Source organism: Falco punctatus (genome assembly GCF_963210335.1).
Source record: "Falco punctatus genome assembly, chromosome: Z".
Classification (NCBI taxonomy): domain Eukaryota; kingdom Metazoa; phylum Chordata; class Aves; order Falconiformes; family Falconidae; genus Falco; species Falco punctatus.
Window position 1 is genome coordinate 40,830,147 of NC_137586.1, and position 20,762 is coordinate 40,850,908.

The following is a 20,762-nucleotide window of genomic DNA, read 5'->3' on the forward strand; positions in this document are numbered from 1 at the left end:
GGAAGGACAAGGCATGGCAGGAGGATGAAAACATTTTATAACGTTAAAACATTCTGGACATCTCTCTGCCAAGTGACCAACTACCTCTGTACTTCACATTCTTAGTATCACTCCAGGCCTCAAGAAGTTACAGCAGCAAATAAATCTGAGTGGAAGTCCCTATGATCCCTGATTAACTGCAAGATCTGAGCTTCACATTTGCTCCCTGGAATTACACCACAAGTGTCTGAGCAAACACCAGCTCAAAGACAGAAATTATGCTGCTTTCATAACTAATGTGAGGCAGGTGTGAAAATTCCTGCCCAGGTTGAAGAGATCTATGACAGCTCCAGAACAAATGTTCTTCCTACCTAGTCACTGGCAAACCCTAAGGAAAAGACAATCATACTTGCGTATTTACTCATCAAAATACTTTCTAGAACAGAATGTTCACCTGTTCAAAACGTAGGGCATTTGATAAAAAGAATAATTAAAAAAAGCATTCCTGAACAGCATATCCTTTTAATAATGACCCACATGAAAAACCACGACTGATTTCCAGCATTTTCAGTCTTGATATACCATTTCAGTTTGTTGGTTTCAGGTCTGAAAAAAAGCCAGCTGAGGTGAAAAATTCAACCCAACTTCCTACAATTTTTTAAAAGATTTATTTCCTTTACAAAAACCTGCATTTAAAAAACCTTTACACATAGGAAGCAAGAACTGAGACACTGTCTTTCAGTGTTTTCTGGATTAAACCATGCAAATCAACAAGATAAGGAACAGTAAACCTATGGACTTTCAGTGTTCTTCTATTGAACAAGCTATCTTTGAATTATTGTTTCAATTCAAAGCTTCATATGACTAAAACTTAAAAAAACTTTTACTTAAATAGTGGTAAAAGTTATGGAAAAATATAGCATAAGTGACACCTGCGGAAGGGTCAAACTTTTTCCTATTTTCTTTCTGGGTTTCAATTAGTGAACAGTCTGTTCCAATCCAGATTATATAATCATAGGGTTGATGGGACTCTGAGCCTTATTTTCTTCATTTTACTAGCAGCATTGTTTGGTCCAGTACAAAAAACCTTCTTCCTATAAACAGTAGCTCCCATAGGAGTATATCTTTATTATGTTTTGTGTTTCCATTACAGTGTTTTTCTGCTTCTGAATGTGACAGTGGAAAGTGCACAAGAGAATAGGAACACCATCAGAAACGGGCTTTCTGTTTTTCTTATGGACTCTGAAACTATTATTAGATAGTGGAAATAGTTTGCACTAGAACAAGGACATGTTTACCGTACATTACTTACTTGACAATACTGTCTGGTATGTGCACATATTCCATTGGAATCATCTCACGAAGCTCCGCCAATGTGTTGACATACTGTATCTTACTGCTGAACTTAGAGCTGAAACAAAGAAACAACATGTTAATTGACTTTCACCCCCAAATCTTTTATTTTTTTTAAAAAAAAAAGAGATGGTATGTACTTCATGCAGTAAATAATTAAGCACTTTGTTATTCATATTTCAGCTAGAGTTCAGCTGATCATGAACATACCTAAGATGCAGTAAGGCTGAAATCAAGTCCAGACCTTTTGCTGTTCCTTGCTTAGGCTGAATGACAGTATTTAGGACAACATTATAAATTGTAATGTCTACATACCCTAGCATGAAGTTTTATAGTTTGAAGGAGATATATGAAAATTCTGAAACTAATCAACCCCCCTACAGCATACTTAGGTGTAAAAAGAGATGGGAAGCATTCGCTCAGTGTGGTCACGATGAATAAACATCAAGTGATTGTGATGAATTAGCATTTGTATTTGACACCAATTCTCGATCAAACATAATTAAACTGAACTTTCTCATTTGTTTAGATGATTACAGATCTGATTGTGCACGTGCATGTCCATTCTTACTGCAGAGCCTTCTTATGAGGAAATACTTCCCTTGTTTATCTCAGCTGTGCTATATGATCCTTTATTGTGTTTGAGAAATAATCACTTGGAAAATAGCTAAATTGTTCAGAAAATACACTTAAAATAACACTATTCATTTGTCTAACCTGAATTATTTGGTATGTATGAACTTGTGAGAGAGCTTTCTCATTTGGCTCATAAAGCAATTTTCCATATTTAACTCTGGTTGTATTTAGATAGCCTTTTAAAATCAGTAACAGCGACGAATGCACATTGACCATAACTGTTCTTAAGTTTAGACCATGAAAAACAACGTATTCTTATTCACTGCTGATTTAGGGGTATGACCAGACAATACGAAGCCTCTGAAACAGCTTTGGGCAGAAGGCTACTTCCCCTCCCTTTACCATACATATCTTCCTTATAACGTAAAGTGAGGCAACAAACAGGAATACATGAAAATACTGTCAATAGTTGTTTAAGCTCATCCATTTCAATTTGTCCCTGTACCAGATTAGCATCAGTAGGCACAGACACTGGAACAGGCCAACAATCATGTTTTAAGATGAATCACTCACAATTATCCAGTCAAAGCCATGACAATATACAGATAATTCTTAGTATTTTATCCAAAAATGTTAATCAGTCTGCACTCTGAACTGCCAGCTAAACTAACTTGGCAAGCTGCAAGGCAATCAGAAGCTTCTAAAGACTGAGGGGGGGCAAAAGACATAAAAACATCTTAAAGGGTTAATTTTTCCACTTAAGGATTCTCCTGGGTCCACTAATTCCACCACAGTAATTGATTTCTGAGCAATTGCTTCATGTGGGAGTTTGCGTATGGACAACCCAAACACATGACCAAAATAAGAAGTTCTCATTCAGACTTCAGGGCAGGCATGCTGTCAATAGTGGTAAGCTTCGTATTATTTAAATATTTCCATCAAACACCAAATATCTTTCACAGACACTTCATTAGAAATCTGATTTCTCACCTAACACAGCTAAAGTGATCTCTAGTGTGATTATCTGGTCCATAAAGAGTATCTAGGATCTATCTTTGCAACCATTAGTTCTTTCATCCTGTGTATTCAGACAACTGTTTAGTGTTCATCAATCAAGTCCCACACTCCACTGAATGACCTTGCCAGTTTTTGAGGTAGTATTATAGCACATCCTCAGTGACTTCACTGTCCCTTGTCTTTCACTTTCTTGATGCCTACTGTTTTGTCCCACATCTCAGCTGTAACAGAATTAAAGTTATGTTGCTAACATCTACCTCCTTGAAATCTCTGCTTGCTCGTGAACCAATTAATTTCTTATTCTAAAATTTCCATCATGATTGTCAGTGGTTTGGTGAACAGCTCAGGGCTAGCAAACTAAGCTATAGCCATCAGCCTTCAATCTAATCAAGTCTCTTTCTCCTTAGTGAATTGACTTTGTCTTTTCATGCCTCCCAGAGTTTTTTACTCAGCTTTCTCATTGTGCCCTTCTTTCTTTCTTCTTTCACCAAGTGTCCTTGGTGAGGGTTCAAAAATCTTACATTATCTTCTACAAAAGTCACATCAGCCATGCGTCCCACCCACCTTTCTTCAGCTACCATTTGCACTTCACTTTCATCTTGCACTGGGACTTCAACCTACTCAGCTGAAATGGAGAATTTTTCTGAATAAATGACGAATGACTTGAAACAGATGTGGCATATTTGTCTGGGGTTTTTTAATTTTACTGCCTACCTTTCCTCTGGGAGTAAATAGGATGCCAAAAGAAACACCTCAGATACCAAATGCAGCTCAGTGAATCCCCATCATTACTGTTAATAATTCCAAGTATTGTTTCTCTGTTACTCTGGTATTTTTACTCCTCAATTTCTATTTGGTGTTAAAATTACCACATATGAAAGAAGAAGCTCCATTATGACACCCTGTCTGTTGCACTTTGGCAGCAATGGAAAATTCATGTGCTTCCCCATCCCAATGTCACCCTGTCAGGACAAAGCACCCTGCGACAGACACCTCCAGTGTCCTGGGGGCAGACCTCTCTAAGGTCTGTCATGATGTGTGTTGTGTGGGGTAGGTTCCGCAGAAGATTCCTCTCCTGCCTGAAGCATTTTCTCACACACGTCAGCCTGCTCTCCCTGATCTCACAATTTCAGCTGCACACTTGCCCACCTGAAACAATTTTTGAGGTCTTCAGGGTCTGTAAAATTTTTTTGCTTATTCACTAATCAAAGTGGGTTTTTTGGTAGCTTTAAACCTTTTTTAGAACTGCAACTCCTATACATTCAAACAGCTCAGGGTGCTGGCAGTCCTCTTGCATAAGCAGCAACTAATTTTTTTAAAACAAAGAATTGTAGCTTAATCTTGCCCTACAGCCTGGATTTTTTAGATTAGGTGATTATCCTTACAGGAAAAGCCCTCTTCTACATGCCTTTTAGCTGGGCTTGGAACAAAGACTATTTTAAGAGACTGAATTCCCAGTTCTGCATACACATACAGGTTTAGGATACCTACCCTATGATGTCTGCAACTAGATACTCATATAAGTAACTCTTCCCCTGCCCCCTCACACTTTAGGAAAGTCAACTCCATCTGTCAAAATCCCAACATAAACTGTAAACTAGTACTGTTCAGTGAAAGATTAACAGCCATGTCTGATTATTTAGGGTGCTTCTGTATTCTTAGGGACACAGGAAATCACTGGTATTCACTGCATACCTTATAAAAGGTCGTGTCACAGCCAGAATTGTCCGGATGAACCATGATGGATGAACAATTACAAATGATTTCAAATTTTTCCGTAATCTAAGTAAAAAAGAAATTGTTTCTTTAAAAAAAGCAAACCTCAAAAAAAAAAACATACAGAAAGATCATATACAGTAAACACTCACACAAGGGAGTAACAGAAGTGGACAGATTTAGAATAATAGCTGTGGATCAGAAAAGAAAGTACTACTCACCGTCGGTCAATCATCTGGTAACATTTTTTCATCCAACCCAGTCCAGGCATCCTCCTTCTTGGTGTTGCTCCATTCAAGTAGACAATCATATAGTCTTCAGCTACCATCAGCTCTAAGGTACTGATTACATAGCTGATGAAAGCACAGAACTAAGTGAGCACGTACTTTACATTATCCACTTATGCCCAAACTAAATCAGTCTGCTAGGCACAAATCAAGGCAAACTAAGCAATTTATGACATGACAGCGTATTCTTTTCCTTTAAACCAAAGCAAACATTTAGCACTGGTCACCATGCTACCTGCAGATGTATTAACTAGAAAACCACAATCTTACCTGCATCTTCAGAAATACGTGGACTCCTTATAAAGGTAAAATTTCATAGTGAGTTTTCAAATCTCACAGGTGACTTTGTTGTTTCTTTTTAAAAAAAAAAAGTGCACAAAGATTTTGCAAGGGAGAGCAAAAGCAAGAGAGATCATGTGAAGTTCCAGGAACTTCTGAAACTAACTCTTCAGAAACTTCACTATTAATCATGTTTGTTCAATGCAAAGGGTCAGGAGAAGGTACTTGTCTATAATTCCCATGATCCCTGCACTACTGCAACTAAGCCTGTGACTGCCAACTACAAACACTTCGAGTCTCAAGGCTAATAAAACTTCTCCACCAACCTGCCAAATGACAGCAGTTGGTCTGACCTGGAACTAAAGCACTATCTCATTTTTCACACAGACACAATGCTGAAGACACTGGCTGTCACCATGCGCCTTTCTAAGGACTGGAGTTTTAAGGAGACTGGGTCTGTGCTCTTGGTGCTTTGTAAACTGCAAATGTGAAGGCCAGGCCTCTGCTGGATTTAGAAATTACTTACTGGGGTTTAGTACACAAAATGCTGTAATGACTGATTTTTTTGGCTGCCAAACCAAGTTGCTACTAGGAGTAACTTTCTTGTGATAAATTCGAGCTCATGTAGCCAAATCCGTGTCCTACCCAACTTGCCCCTGCCACTTATAACTGAATCAAAAGCAGTGGAGTCAGGAAAAATACTTAGAACTGTTTGTATCAGCAACTGTCATTTATACTGTGTTTTTAAAACAACTGTCAGAAAATGGGCCTGCGATTCCTAAACACAACCACAGTATACATCAAAAATATGAAATATAGTGATACCTCATGATAATATATAACAAACAATGAACAACCAAAAACATCTGGTGGTCTAAGTTCCTGCTGATTGTTCTCAGTAAGGGCTGGAAGTCATTAGTGAAACAGTGCAATGATTGTAGGCCTGAGAAGCTGAAGATACTTCATTCTTTGACATTTTGGGAGGTACTACAGTTAGATTTAGTCCTGACAAACACACCTTAATTTAGGATGGTGAGTAGGTAAAGAATACTGAAATAATACTCCACTGAGCAGTTTATCTAAAAACTGCTGTTTCCTTTGTTATTCTAGTCACTCCCCCTCTAATGACCAAGTTTACCTCATAATTAAAGACAGGTTATCTCTCACTACATAACTGTGAGTACTAACTCAAAAGACTGTCACATTGCTCACATATCACTCACAGGAAAAGATTTTCCATGACATAGTTGTAATCAGTTCGACTGCTGTCTGGCAAGAAGCATGCTGCAAACACAATGATAGCATTCCGACCATCACCATAGTATCCTGTGGAAAAAAACAAAAAGGCATTTTTGCTTTTGCCAAAGGCTCTTAACAGGATAAATCAAAATCTCAAAATCCTGGAATGGAGCTACTATGTCTAGTGCTGAAGAAAACCGAAAATGCGTGAACTATTCACCAAGCAGTAAGGAAGAATAGTCAGTTATGTTGAATTCCTAAAAAAACCACACTTAGCACAACTATTACTAAACGTTTTATAGAGACCAGCAAAAAACCCCCTTGTAAGTAATACAGTCTTACCTGAACTCCTGGTCCACTGCATCTCTATGGCAATGATATGCTGAATGTTCACCTTAGACTGAGGAATAAGGGGCTAAAGAAAATATCCTACATTTGTTATCCTGCATCTTTTGAATAACGTTCATGAAGTCTCTCAATCCAGTCTCAGTTGGCTTGTTCAGCTCTAATGGCCTCAGGATATTAAAACTATAAATGCATCACACTATGCTTCTGGGGATTAGTTAAATCCTTCACTGCAAGTTTTGTATAAAATACTTTTTTACCTTGGACGCTCCAGCTGCCCAATACTGGCATTCTCTGGGCTATGCCACTGCCTAACGATAGCCACAAACCCTTAAAACTGCAGCACTGCTCTTGTGGGGTCCAGGACAGCTGCTTGTTACCCAAAGGAAAATATTTTCTTTCATGATTGGAAAAGATTGACCAGCATTAATCTAAGTCCTTTGCAGCTGCTATCGATTTCTGTGTTATTAACAACAAATATAAAATACTCCTGCATCATTAAAAGATACATGCAGTCAGGAAGCAATTTATGAAGATGCTACAGAAATTCTTGTAGGTAGATAGCACTAACAATGCACAGTGACAGAAGCTGGGTATACTTAAGAGAACAACTTGGAAGCCTTTTGAAAGAGGTCAGGAGAAACTAGCCATGAGGGAGATGCTAATGCTTGTGAAGGAAACCCTGAATATCCCTCAGATAGGAACACAATCCTGAAAAAAAGAAAAGGATAATACCAGCACCTATACAACACTTTCATAAGGAGATTTTTTAAGACTTTAACAGTGCTTTTTGGACACTAGACAGCAGTATCCAAGCCTAACTCAAATGTCCATATAACTTCTTGCACTGTAGCCAGCCAAGCCACGCAAAATTCTCTATAGGAAGTCAGAGATAATACATGATCCCTGTGTGGTATTCAGGGAAGAGTGAGAGATTATTTTGTTTTCTTCTTTCTCACTCAACATCTGAGCTGAGTCTCAGCTAGCTGAAATAAGGAGATAATGTTTATGTCAAGGAAGTAATTTCTTACATGACTTTGTAAAGATCTTCAAAGAATCCAGAATCCCTGACAAAATGGGTGCTTCAAAGTACTTGTTCATGAAGTTTTCTATGCCAAGGAGAACCATAGCTGGTTAATCTCAACATTATTCCAGTCATAATGACATGCACTAAGGCACTCTCCATTTAGGGTGCTCAGCTGTTCCTTAAAGGACTGAAGAACACCACCGCTTCCCCAGTTACAATGGTGAGCAAAAGAAAGCTAAGTTTCTGAAAGAAAAATGTGCATGTCAGAAGTAAGTCTCCTGTCTCAAGCCATGTTGTTTCAAATGAAGGTTTAGCAAAGTAACCTGTTGAAGGATTGATTACATTGAACCTTTTTCTTTCTGAATTTGATTTGGTAGATTTGACTAAATATAATGCATTGGATGAGATTATAATATATATTGTTGATGGTAATGCCAACATTGAGTTGAGAATGCTAGCTAGCCTAGACCTCATCCACTGAAGAATCATTGTGACACTGCAGGAACCTTTCTGTCCTTAGCCTTTACTCTATCCTCCCATGATCTTGGCATCTCCTGTCTTCGCAGCACTGTGAAGTAGCTTTTTTACTGGCTCTCAGACGCCAAAGGCCAGCTAATCTATAGCTGGGCTTCCAGAGCTAGAGAAGCCACGTATAACAGTAGCCCAGCATATGTCCATTCTCTTCTCCACAGTACAGTGCTGTTCTCCATCCTATTGGAGGACGTGGACAAGCAAAAAAGGACATGGGTGATAATTTTGGTGTCCCAATGAAGATGTCAACATCAAATTCAAAGAGAAACATTGCACTCTCTAGTAAAGATGTATACAGGGAGAGGGAAAACACTCCAGTCCTATTTTCAGCACCTTCACCTTTAAGGAGTTTGACATGAAGGAATGTATCGTTCTTCTCAAAAGAAACAAAGAGCAAAGAACTTCACCTCCTACCCTCATCACTTAATACTAATCTCTGTTACGTTTCCATCTTCTCAACAGACTCACATACTTTCAAAGAGACAGTACTGGTTTCACCTATCCCATCCTAGCTCACCCCTCAGCTAAATCATAATAGAACAAAGCAGTCTTTCCCCCTCAGCTTTATAAACAGAGAAGAGATTTCCCTCCTTCCATAAATTTAAAAATCCTTAAAAGACTTTCAGGACAATTTATATCACGCTCCCATAAAGTAGCCTGTCCAGCTGGCTCAGAAGTTTGGCAGCAAAAGCACATTGTGACAGGTGTGTCCAATATATTACACAGCACAGTCTGCAGTTCATGTAAAGCAAAGTGATTATATGCAGATGCCACCTAAGAGCACACACAAGAAAAACCCACAAGTAAAACTAGGCCCCTTTTTCTTACACATGCTTGTAGACAAAGAACACCAACTCAAGGCAAAAGTGCTTTTTAGTTCATCACTAGAAGCCAGAAAAGGTGTTTCCCCAAATTGTCAGTCAGCCTATGCAAAGAGGCAGATCTCTAAGAAATTTCTCTATTAATATACGTGGAAGGCAACATCACACCTAGACTGCCCAGTCTACTGTCCCCTTTCCCATTTTGTGGCTACCGTCTAGATTCTGCATTTGGTGTCATCTGTCATTTGACAGGGAGGAATGTTCAGTAGATCACTGAATAATCAAGAGATGCTTGACCTGACTTCCAATTACCTAACTTTAGCCAGAATCTGTTCTTAATCCTGAGGTTAAAGGGAAGACTGCTGGCCCTCTAAAGCACTCTGAATATACTAAAAGTATTGCCAAAGGGAACATCATACAGAATAGGTCTAGCCACCACAACGCAGAAGCTGTTCAAGCTGCCCAAAGTTTTCGCATAACCCATACACCAAAATGATTTTGTTTCCACATCCTCAGTCTGCCACTCCATAAACACAGAGTTTAATCCAGTCCTTAACTTGCTTTGGTATGGCCAGATTTCAGGCAAGCTTCCAATTTAGCCTGTGGTGGGTTGAAACTTACCACTACACACCATTTGTTCTATAATGGGTAAGTTACTGACCAGCACCCATTCAAAAGCAAAGGAGACGTAACATTCTCTGTCTTAGATTTGAGCAATCTGACAAAACAAGATGCCAGACACATAAAATTTGAATCCTGATTATTTCATACTGGAAGTTGAGTTGAATGACCTAGACTCCCACTGGTAACTGTACATTATTATGTACTTCACAGCTGCCATCATAGATGTCTGCCACGGAAACCAGTCCTTGTTCAACAGTTAAGCAGTGCTCAATTAAGAGCTACTTTTCCACTCACTGTGACTAGTATTTATTTTTCATAAAAGCTGGTATAAACGTATACATCAGCATCTAGTAGGAACTGTATGTGACAATTATCACCCGCAAATGTACCTAGACTAGTTTACAGCATACAAAAAATATATAAACAAACACCATTAGCAAGGCCTCAAAATATTTTATGTTTGTTTCCTAAATTACGCCATCTGTGTCTGTTTGCTAAACTGTGTCTGAAGTGTCATCACATTCATAAATCTTTGATGGTGGTGTTATAGTGGGAAAACGCTTGGAGGTTTAAATGTCTTTATCAATTCCAACTAAACTTTCTGCACACTGGCCACTGTGAACACCTGTAGACTTGCATTTAGCTGCTTTTAATGTAGGTGAGCAATTTGAGGACCACATCCTCAGGTAATATGATTAGCCAAAACGTATTTATGTCACCTTTACCAGATAGAGATTCAACAGTGCAAATATACTGGAAACGTTAACCTTTAAATGAAGTTACAGATCAGCAGCACTGTGACAGAAGCAACCTCATACAAACTCACAAATCTTACTTCTGAGATGCTAAGTTACCTGCCTCATTTTTTTCCGGATAGAACAATTCATCCTTAATACTTTAAGAGCTGGCAAACACTGCCCCCAAACATACAGAATCCAAAGACAATCTAAACCTGAGACACCAAGGAAACGACACCTAGAAAGCTTTGCTTCATTTTCTTCCTTCAATATCTACAGTAATATTTATCCTTTTGAATTAATGTATACAGAATTGTGCTAGTAACACCAGAGCTACAAATTCTCTGAGGAGGTTAGGGAGCAGATCAGCAAAGGAAACAACACAGCAAGCACATTAGGTCATTTTTCTACTTTAAATATTTTCTTTTATATGCTATTTGATAATAATTCACAAATTATGTGAAAAAAAAAACAAAACAGTTGCTGGTGAAATGCTAGCTACTGACAACTATAAATGGCAGAAAAAACAACATCAGGAGCTTAGCCAAACGAACAGAAGCCTGAGCGAAAACTGTTTTCCTTCTTTTGCCACTGTACTTGTTCAGATCTCTGCACACACATACGCCATTGAGCAAATCACACACTGTACTTCCTCATGCAAAAGTTTTTGCCAAAATCCACACAAAGTTTTGGGGGGTTTTTTCCCCCATAGGACAAGTTTTTTCCTTGCTTTAATACAGTTTTAGCCTACAATGATCAGATAGCTCCTGATAGACACATGTATATCAGTGTATTTATTGCTCCTGAAATTCCATTGTATTTAGAATACTCAGTAGTCACTGCCACACTGGATTGAAAGCTGGGTTGATTTCAGCCATGGCTGAAAAACAAACTCCCTCTCACATTGCCAGTGTGGTAACTGAACTATCATTCATTATCATGCCCAATAAAGCATGGGGGTTTTTTTTACATCAATCTAAAAAATGCATTCAGGGTTTCCTACCTCCATGTGAAATGACCTTTTTGTAAGGTTCAATGACTTTCATATCAATTCTTTGTTCTTGTTCTCCAATAACCACTGTTCTCCATAACCTGTTGTCCTCTCGCTCCTCTTCAGCGGTGTACTCTGGAATTGATTCAGACTCCTGTGATGCCTCCTTAGTAGCAGTCTGCTCTTCTGAAAAATAAAATTGTATATATTGCATCTTCCTGTAAAAGCTCTAAATATTTTTTCCTGTTACTTTTGAAATGGATGACTGAAACCAACTGGATTTTGACAGCACCGATATAAATAAGAGCATAATTTAATCATCTAACAGTTAGTAAATGAGAACTTCTCATTTTTTATAATGAAATTTAAATTTTTTCAACATTATGACCATAAAAAGAACAGCAGCAACTATCACTAGGCAGAATACCACCAAAGGGTTTTTGCATCCAGTTACTAAAACTGATTAGTTGCTCGCCAGAAGTACCACACTGTAGGATTTTTAAAATCTTTGTGCTGCAGGTATGAGAACTATATTAAAAAGCAAAACATGGAATTAAAGTGAACACAGATGCTTTTTGTCTAGAGAGGAATTACCACAGAACTACATCTTATCAACTTTCTCCCAGTTTGTCTCCAATCTCTTCACATCTGGCACCAGCAAATATGAAGAACAGACATCTTCCTCTGCTTCAGTCATGAGATAATGCTGACCTCATATAAGCACAGTATTCGCCTCCCCCAAGGCCTTTAGGTTGAGGTTAAATACCAGTTCCCTCCCAGACATTAAGTGCAGAGCAGCCAGGCAATCTGGCTATTCATACCAGCACCCGTTAGAGAACAGGTACACGTAGTCCACAGACACAATGATCACAATAAATTGTACAGCTGACAAGAGGCTATGAAGTCTCATAGCACAGCCTCTCTGCTGGATGCTCTTAGTTTCAGAAAAGCTGTGAAGTAATTAACAAAACATATGTTTCCATCACACACTGATGCCATGGCTCTTAACAACAAATTCAACTGCATTCCAGTTTTTCAAACTTAATGGCTGGTTAGAGAGAAAGTGACATGAAAAGTGATTCTGTCCACAGCTGGAATTATTTCATTTCCTCCTTCAGTTAGCGTTACAACATACTGATTTTCCCTAGGGGGGTGAGGGTGGGGTGTGCACAGCGGGAAGAAATCCCTCTTTTGTGCTATTATTCTTACTGAAGCACCTTTGCCATATGGCTGTGAGCATATTAGTATATCTTCATAGTAAAGATTCCATACATTTTATGCACTATACATATTTGAAGTAAACAAAATCAACTTTTTTAAAGTATTATTCTGTGTCTGCAGTCATAACTAAGAGCAGAATTCAATCATAGAAGTCAGTAAGTCAGGTAATAGTAAACAAATACATAGTGAGATACAAAATGACATATATGTGTGTACATAGGAAGCTAATCAGACATCTTATTTGAAAATGCCAGAGATCTGAGAGTTAAACTAATTGACAAGAAGTAGTAAAGAACACAATGTTTCATAAAAGTCCTCAAACCTTGCTATACTGGTTTATCTTTGCATGCCTCTGATTAATGCTGCTTTTTGAACTACTCACACAAATGGAAGTACATGATCCTTAAAACACACCAGTTTATCATAAGAATTAAATCAATTATCTTTATGAAATCCAGAATAAGACAGTACACTGTGTAGATACCACATACAGCTACACACACTGAACCTACAGGCATATACACATACATGTACTGACTTAATTTGTAAAACTGATTTCTGCATTAAAACCTATCAATAATTTTACTGACTGTTAGGAATATCAAGCTCCTCAAAACACACAAAAAAGCTTTGAACTTTAAAAAAATATATATTAGGTTGAGCACACATTTATTGTTATAGAAGAGCTAATTAAGTCTGAATTTCTGCTGCCACCTGTCTTATATTTTCTGTCCCTAATACAATGTATTATTAAGAAATAATATTGGCTGAAGGTCCCCTCTCTGAGGCAGATTCTCCCATGTGCAAAAAAAGCTTAGTCTATCACCAATTTCCTTGCAAGATTCCAGCAGGCAGGAACTGGGTAAAGAAAGTAGTAATACTTCATCTCCTGCCACGCTGCCTAGCTAGCCAATGAGTTAAAATCTTATTCAAGTCAAACTCTGTTGAAAATGGAAACAGGAATGGAAGATACACACATGTGTATAAAACGTAACTACCTAAGTCTTTTTTCCTTAGGAACAGCAAATAAAGGGAGTTTGAGGAGATCTAAGGTCAGGAAGAAGAACAGACTGCAAAAGGTTCTATTTTTTCAAGCATACTATTTCAAATCAGTTCAACAGTTGCTGCTCAGTAGATTATATATTGTGGACCTGAAGTATGTATTCATGCCTTCTCAGGGGACAATGCTCACTACATTTAATAATATACTTAACATTCAGTTCTAAAATACCACATATTCCATGACATTGGAAATAAGCTTACAAAATGCATAACTCTGCTCCCTCCAAACCTAGATATCTTAATGCAATTTTGTATGATATTAATTTTCTAAAGGTACCATGGGAAACAATATGAAAACTACATGCATGCAGTCAAGCTATGCAAACTTTGAGAGGCCACCACAAAGTGGTCCATTACTTTAAGGATGATCCCCATGGGATGCTATTATGCAGCTCAGGTGCTTTCAGAGTAGATAGAAGGGATTATCAGAACAGCCTAGGGAACTGCCTAGTCAGCTGGTTCCTCAGAGGGTAGAATGAGCATGGCTGAGGGGAAATGCCAGTATTAGCAGGTAGAACAACTTTAGTGAAAAGAGGCTGGGCTAGGTAACTGGCAGACTAACGCTGAAATTGTATTTGGGTTTTGATTTTTTTTTGGTGGTGAAACTGCAAATGATGAAAAGTAACTAGAAGAGAGCCTGATAAAACTTACAATGCTGAAATTGGCCAAATGGATTATTTTGACATAGAAATGGTATTAGATCGTTTCTTCCTGAAAAAGTGGCTATGCTTTACTGCTTAGAGCAGGGGTCCTCAAACTTTTTAACCAGGGGGCCGGCACACGGATGCAGTGGCAGGCAGTCATCTGCAGCTGCTTGGTTTCCCCCCCAACCCCCAGCAGGGGCGGGGGGTGGTGGTGGTGGTGTGTGTGCAGGGGGGTTCTGTAAATACCGGGGGCCGGATTGAGGACCCTGGGGGGCCGTATCTGGCCCGCGGGCCATAGTTTGAGGACCCCTGGCTTAGAGTATTCATTTTGCAGAGAAAGAAGCACCAGTGTGAAATTCAGAAAGGAAATAAACAGCTGCAGACAAAATAATAAACACTCTTTTACTTTATGAATAACCCTGCTTTGGGGAAGACCTTCATCTATACGCACGTATGGTTTTCAGAAGTGCAATTTTTATGTCAACTTGCAGTCTGACCTCTGGAGGAAGGAGATACTGTCAGTTAGATTCTGTCTGTGCTGTAAAAGCCTCGTTGCAGCCTACTAGTTTGCGCTGCAACATCAACTAATATAATAATCATAAAAAGCTCATTTCTAAAAAAGTTCTGAAAGAGAATGTTTAAACATAGAGTATTAGTGACAAAAGTCTTCCTGTGAAACCGATGATGAACCAACCCTAAACAAGTCAAGTGCTAATTTAAGACAAGTACTTCAGTATTTCTGCTCTCATCTATTTTCCTGCACGTTGCAGTTGTGATGATTCTTCATCATTTTTTTAAGCAAATGGGTTTCAATATTTATTGTATTACAGAGCTATCAGTTTACCAATGATGAGGTGGACCCCTGAATCATGACAACAGTCTTGCTTTCTTTCCTCAGTTGCCTTTCACAGTACAAATGGACTGTCAGCAGTCTGAGCATGACAAGCTAAAAATCACTGTTCTCTACAGTCTGAACAGCTACATGCTCTCAGGAATTCCTTCCCTGGGTTTGGCACCAGTTAGAAACACTGATCTGTGTGAGATCGTGAGTGCTGGTAACAGCAAAGTGCATAGTGGTTAACAGTAGAGTGACAGAAACACAAACGTAACAAAGGCTATTTACGATGCAATTAAACCACTCTGCCCTAGTTCTGTGACTACTCTTAGCTATGATTCATGTAATATACACAGCCACTAATTTTATTGCTGGCTTATTGTGATAAAATATGATATTTTTTTCCTTTTCTACCCTCTGTTCCTGGCTCATCTAAGTGGAGGGCATTTTGCCAATTAAGTATGTAAAAAAAATATCAAATGACACAACTGCAAAAACATCACCAAAACCACAGGCACCTTGAGTCCTTCACCTTGAGGAGCTTGGGGAAACTCGTGCAGTTTTAGCAATTGAATGAATTATCACATTTAGAAAGCAGCAAAAAAAGCTTAAGAGGAATGCTTGACAGAAATAAAACTGCCACCAAAATCACTGGAGTTGAATGTATTTACTGTAGGGCATAAATGCAAGTTCCACTCTGTTCCACTGTAGACAGATTTTTGCTCACACAGTGGTTACACAACAGTCTAAAACCGCAAGTGCACACTGCTCTAGTGTAAGCATGTGTGTGTTAGTTTTAAGCTTTGCTACAAAACATTCTAACCATCCAGCAACTCACCACTCTACTCTGCACCTATCCATAAGGCAATATGCTTTCTAGTAAGAAGTGACATTAAAGACACTCATGCATGATTGAGTACACAGTGATGCCTCTTTGGCGATATCACTTAAGCTGATGCAACTGTTCCTGTATGCTCAAAAGCGCATACAATTTTTAAATCATAGTGACCTCACTAGCAACAGAGAATTTAAATGCAAGGGGAAAATGCAGTTTAAATTGATGCATTTTAAAAGTTTCTGTTGTAAATTGTAAAATGGTCACACTCTTTTCCCCTCAATTATCTCATGATCTTTACGTATTTACATTAGTGAGTAAAGTTCTCACATGGCTCTTAAGGTACTAGCAAGGAGTAAGTGTTAACATGTGATTCCATACACCGTGAGGGTAAGTAAAGTGAGTAACACAGTGTAAAACTTTTTACACCATGTGAAAGAAAATCATTAATATGCGAAGGAAGAGTGAAGTATCCATTGCACACTTCAGGGTGTATTATACAACTGGCCCTGCTGAGAAAGCATATTTAAATCAGTGAAATGAGGAATTCTGTTGTTCCATCACCCAGGCTAGCTTTATCATGCCACACTGATGTAACTGTAATCCAGAGCTGGACAGACCTGCATGAAGGTGCAGTTAGCTATAGTGTTCTCTACAACAAGCTACTGCTTTCCATTAGCTTTAGCATTCTCTACAACAAGCAACTGCTTTCCCCTTCTTGATTACTTTTTTCAGACAAGTCCCATGGTACTGGACAATGACAGGACTTTGAATTTGATTCTCTCTAGGTAGCTATTCTTATTTTATTTGATCAGCTTTACCATGTCTTTCTGTACTCCACATTAGCGGAAATGTATTAGTTCACACAGGGGAAGAAAGGTTAAGAAAAAGCAGACAGTAAAAATATTGGGATGCTTAGTATTAACTCACATACTTAAACTGTATTCATAGCCTGACAGACATGAGACTGATCATGTAAGCAGTAAAGAAACAGATGAACTCTCATTTATAATCTACAACATTACCTTGCCCAGTGTATTCAAAAGAGTCTGCTTCATCAGGCGTGTCAAGGTCATCTACATTGATGTCAATTTCATCTGGTGTATCCAAATTATCATCAGAGAGAAAAACAGACCCATCACTGTGGTCCAAAGAGAGATTGATATTTGGAGCAGCAAGCTTTATCCTTCTGGGACGGGAACGATTAAGATCAAGAGAATTAGGAGGTTCTGGAGAAAAAAAAAAAAAAAGAAAAAGAGGAGGAAAAAACTTTATCTCCTCATCTCCCAGATACTTAAGAATCATACTCAAACACACTGGGATAGATCAATTTTAGTAATATCAAGCAGTTTAAGATTACCCAACATAAACCACAAGTATCAACATTAATGTTTAAAGAAATCAACGTCAACAGGAATGGTAGATTTAGCTGGGAGCTCTTCAACAACAGGAAACCCAGATTCACTTTTTTGCCATCAAACAAAAATCAAGCCTTGGACATGCTCTGACCCACAATATTTAAGAATTTAAAGAGCAATATATAAATTGAGTTACGAACCAAGATGTTGCTGGATCCTGGAAAAATTAATATGAATGAAAATCCCCTGCAAATACTTGTCTTCTTATGCACTTGGCGCTATTTGAATGGTGCCAATTTGCAAGGAGCTGTGTCTACAACAGCTTATTCAATACACGGCCGGGAAAAAAAAAAACGCGGAGTTTCTTAATCAGTCTTAAATAAAAGAAGTCTTCAACAGGCAAAAGCTAGGCATGGCTTTGCCCCTTGCCACTGCATTGTGTAGCACATTTCAAGCTGTTCTGTCTGAAGTACTCTAACGCTAATTTAGTTCACTTAGATAGTAGTCAAGTATGAGATAAATAACAGACACTATTTAAACTTCATGAGGACTAAATGAGTGATGACAACAATGTACAAGAGAAAATGGCACACTACAATTATCCTTTCTCAAGTGAAGAAGAAAATAAACTAAATAAAGCAAACTTAGCACTCTTCTTATTAATGCTGAAAGGATTTGTACCAACACAGAAACATCCTTCTCACTGCATAATTAAATGCCAAGGGGAAAAAGTATAATTAAGAAAATGAGTAACAGCTTTTCTCACCAGGTCTCATCTCTGCAGAACTGGGGCTTAGTATATCCTCAGCAAAGGGGCTGTCCATTCCCACATCCTCTTGTGCCAACCTGAGAGGTAAAAGACAAAGCAAAATCTTGAAGAGATGCACGGGTTGGCCTTGCTATCAATGCAGCTAATGTGATCTCACAGGGAACCGAAATCTTCCTCGACACAACCAGTTCAAAGGTCTGATCACAAATTTATGTGAGAAAGGAACACAGCTGTTGTAATTCTATTGTGCCATTCTTACCACTTATTTATGCCACATCTGTAGAGCCTTTGGAAACTATAGGTCACACAGTCACTTTTACTTGGATCACGACGTAGCACTGAATAACAACAGGCAGGAAAACAGCAATGTTTCTCATTTTATACAAATTAAGCTGGTCTTTAGTCATCTGGCAAACCAGACACGTCATTGCAGGGGGCTTCAGCTACTCTGCAAACTACATAGTTTAAGAGTTCCATAACGTTATTTTCATTGCTGCACATACAGCTACTGTATAGCAAACTTATAGATCATGAGTGGGTTTTTTCATTCTTCTGATATTATTTCTGCTTTAGAGCAATTCTGACCCAAATCAGTCATTTTGTAATACTGACACAGCTGACGTCCTGCATTGAAAGAGTACAAAAAGCGCAAGAGTGAGATCCAAAACCATGTTACAGATTTTTCAGGTAAAATGTTGCAAAATACCATACCTAGACTATTTTTAGGCAGATATGTAGGTATGTTAAATGTAATTTTGTATAAGACAAGTAAAAGGCATCAAATGGTGAAAATAACAAAGGTCATTGAGCATTTAAAGCAAATTAACTTGAACTGTTCTCATGTCTATTTTCTAATGAAGCATTTTACAAAATGCTTGCTGGGAGGATGGTTCAGCTGCAGATAGGAAACAACATTTTACATTTTCAGGACACAATCTTGACACCTTCCAAAGTATTTGCACTAAAATATGCATGTGTTACCCCAAAAATGCTTCATTTATTTTATCAAAATAATTATAATATTTTTAATATTCCTGTTCTGATTTTTCTTACCCCCCACAAAAGCTGAAGAACAGAAAATTTTTATGGCTTTGGTTAACAAAGTGGTGATGAGATCATAGAAGGTCCTTTTCCCTGCCACAGCATGAGCTAGCTCTGTTCTGAATGATTCAGCTAAATGTGCCTGAATAAGATTGGCTTGTTGCTCCTGCAGTCTCTTCCTACTCTCACTTTCCCCGTAAGGGCTACCCTCATTATTTTACTGTGTGCTGAGGAAAGACTCCTCTGGCCAATCATTGCATCAGAGTATGAGTATAGCTTTTGTGACTTCTTGTTAATTTCGTATGCCTTTACATATAATCTCTACAGGTAGACCTGCCTGAAGCAAGCCAAAGGCTTCACTGTGCTTAAAGTTGCAAAAGATCTTTACCTCAAGCCCCATACCATCAGATTCCCAGAATTCTTAATACAGACAGGCAAACTAGTCTACTCCTGCTTCTCCAGTGAAGCCACAGAGAATACAGACAATATAAAGCTAGGGTCAAACATGTTTGTGCTGCTCAAGTCAGGAAAAGGCCTTGCATCTCAATAAAAACAGACACGTGCTAATCTTGCTAATTATACTAGATTAATCCCCACATACCGTAGAGTAAATCCTTCACAAATACATATTAACTACTTAATGATTTCTACAAAGCACACCAATTCTGGAATATATTTAAATAGTGTCAAATAAAGCTTGAAATACTCTTTCTCTTTGGATACACAATAGAAGAGTAAAGAAATTTGGTCAAAGTATCCTGCTCAGGAATAAAATTAATGGCACAAATTGTCTGTAATGTACCATTTAATTTTCTTCTGTTCTCTAGCGTCATCTCTGTTCAGAAGCTGTATAGAAAACTGACACACAGAATACTACTGCAATTTACTTAAAAAGTCAAAGACTCTAGTGGCTTATTTACATTTTCTTTGGTGTCTGTTCAATTCATGGTAAAGTATGTGTAATAAAGTTAATTTATTAATCTGAATTTAGCAGAGACAAATCTGAATTCTAACAAAGCACTGTATCAGCCAAATAAGGTAAGAAATCAAGTGGTGAATACAGTGTGGGGAAAGGATGAAAACTTCTAATCCATTTTAAATTCAGGTAAGATTTTATTTGGGGCTTTATTAACCTTTCCAAATGCAAAACTACAGAAATTTCTCAGATTAAAGTGGCTCTAATCAGATGATGACAGGTGTTCAAGGGCATATAGTTTGGCTGGACAGAACACTGTTTTGATACTAACATAAACCATTCACTTATAAAATCTCTTACAGCCTTATCACACAAAATGGCATCAATTACTTACTCAACAAGCTTCAGAAATCACTGCAGGAAATTATCTGAACGGAAATGCTCTTCTTTCAAGTTGTGTCAAGAGTAAACTATAGGAGGACAGTGAATTTTAAGACTTTCTGTATTAAAAAGACAGTATTCTGCAGCAAGACTGTAAAAACCAGCAGAACAAAGATCA

At 38.2% G+C, this 20,762-nt stretch overlaps 1 protein-coding gene across 7 annotated transcripts in view; it reads right to left on the reverse strand.

The window, feature by feature from the left end:
• The window catches only part of PRUNE2 (prune homolog 2 with BCH domain), a 148,859-nt gene that overhangs the window by 11,607 nt on the left and 116,490 nt on the right, over positions 1-20,762 (reverse strand). For all 7 annotated transcript variants that reach the window (XM_080371679.1, XM_080371678.1, XM_080371676.1 and 4 more), the window contains 7 exons: positions 18,244-18,323; positions 17,145-17,348; positions 11,535-11,708; positions 6,431-6,533; positions 4,863-4,994; positions 4,621-4,707; positions 1,292-1,390 (listed from right to left, as the gene is read on the reverse strand). In XM_080371679.1, coding sequence (XP_080227805.1) covers positions 1,292-1,390; positions 4,621-4,707; positions 4,863-4,994; positions 6,431-6,533; positions 11,535-11,708; positions 17,145-17,348; positions 18,244-18,323 — 879 coding nt within the window. The remainder of the gene's footprint in view (positions 1-1,291; positions 1,391-4,620; positions 4,708-4,862; positions 4,995-6,430; positions 6,534-11,534; positions 11,709-17,144; positions 17,349-18,243; positions 18,324-20,762) is intronic.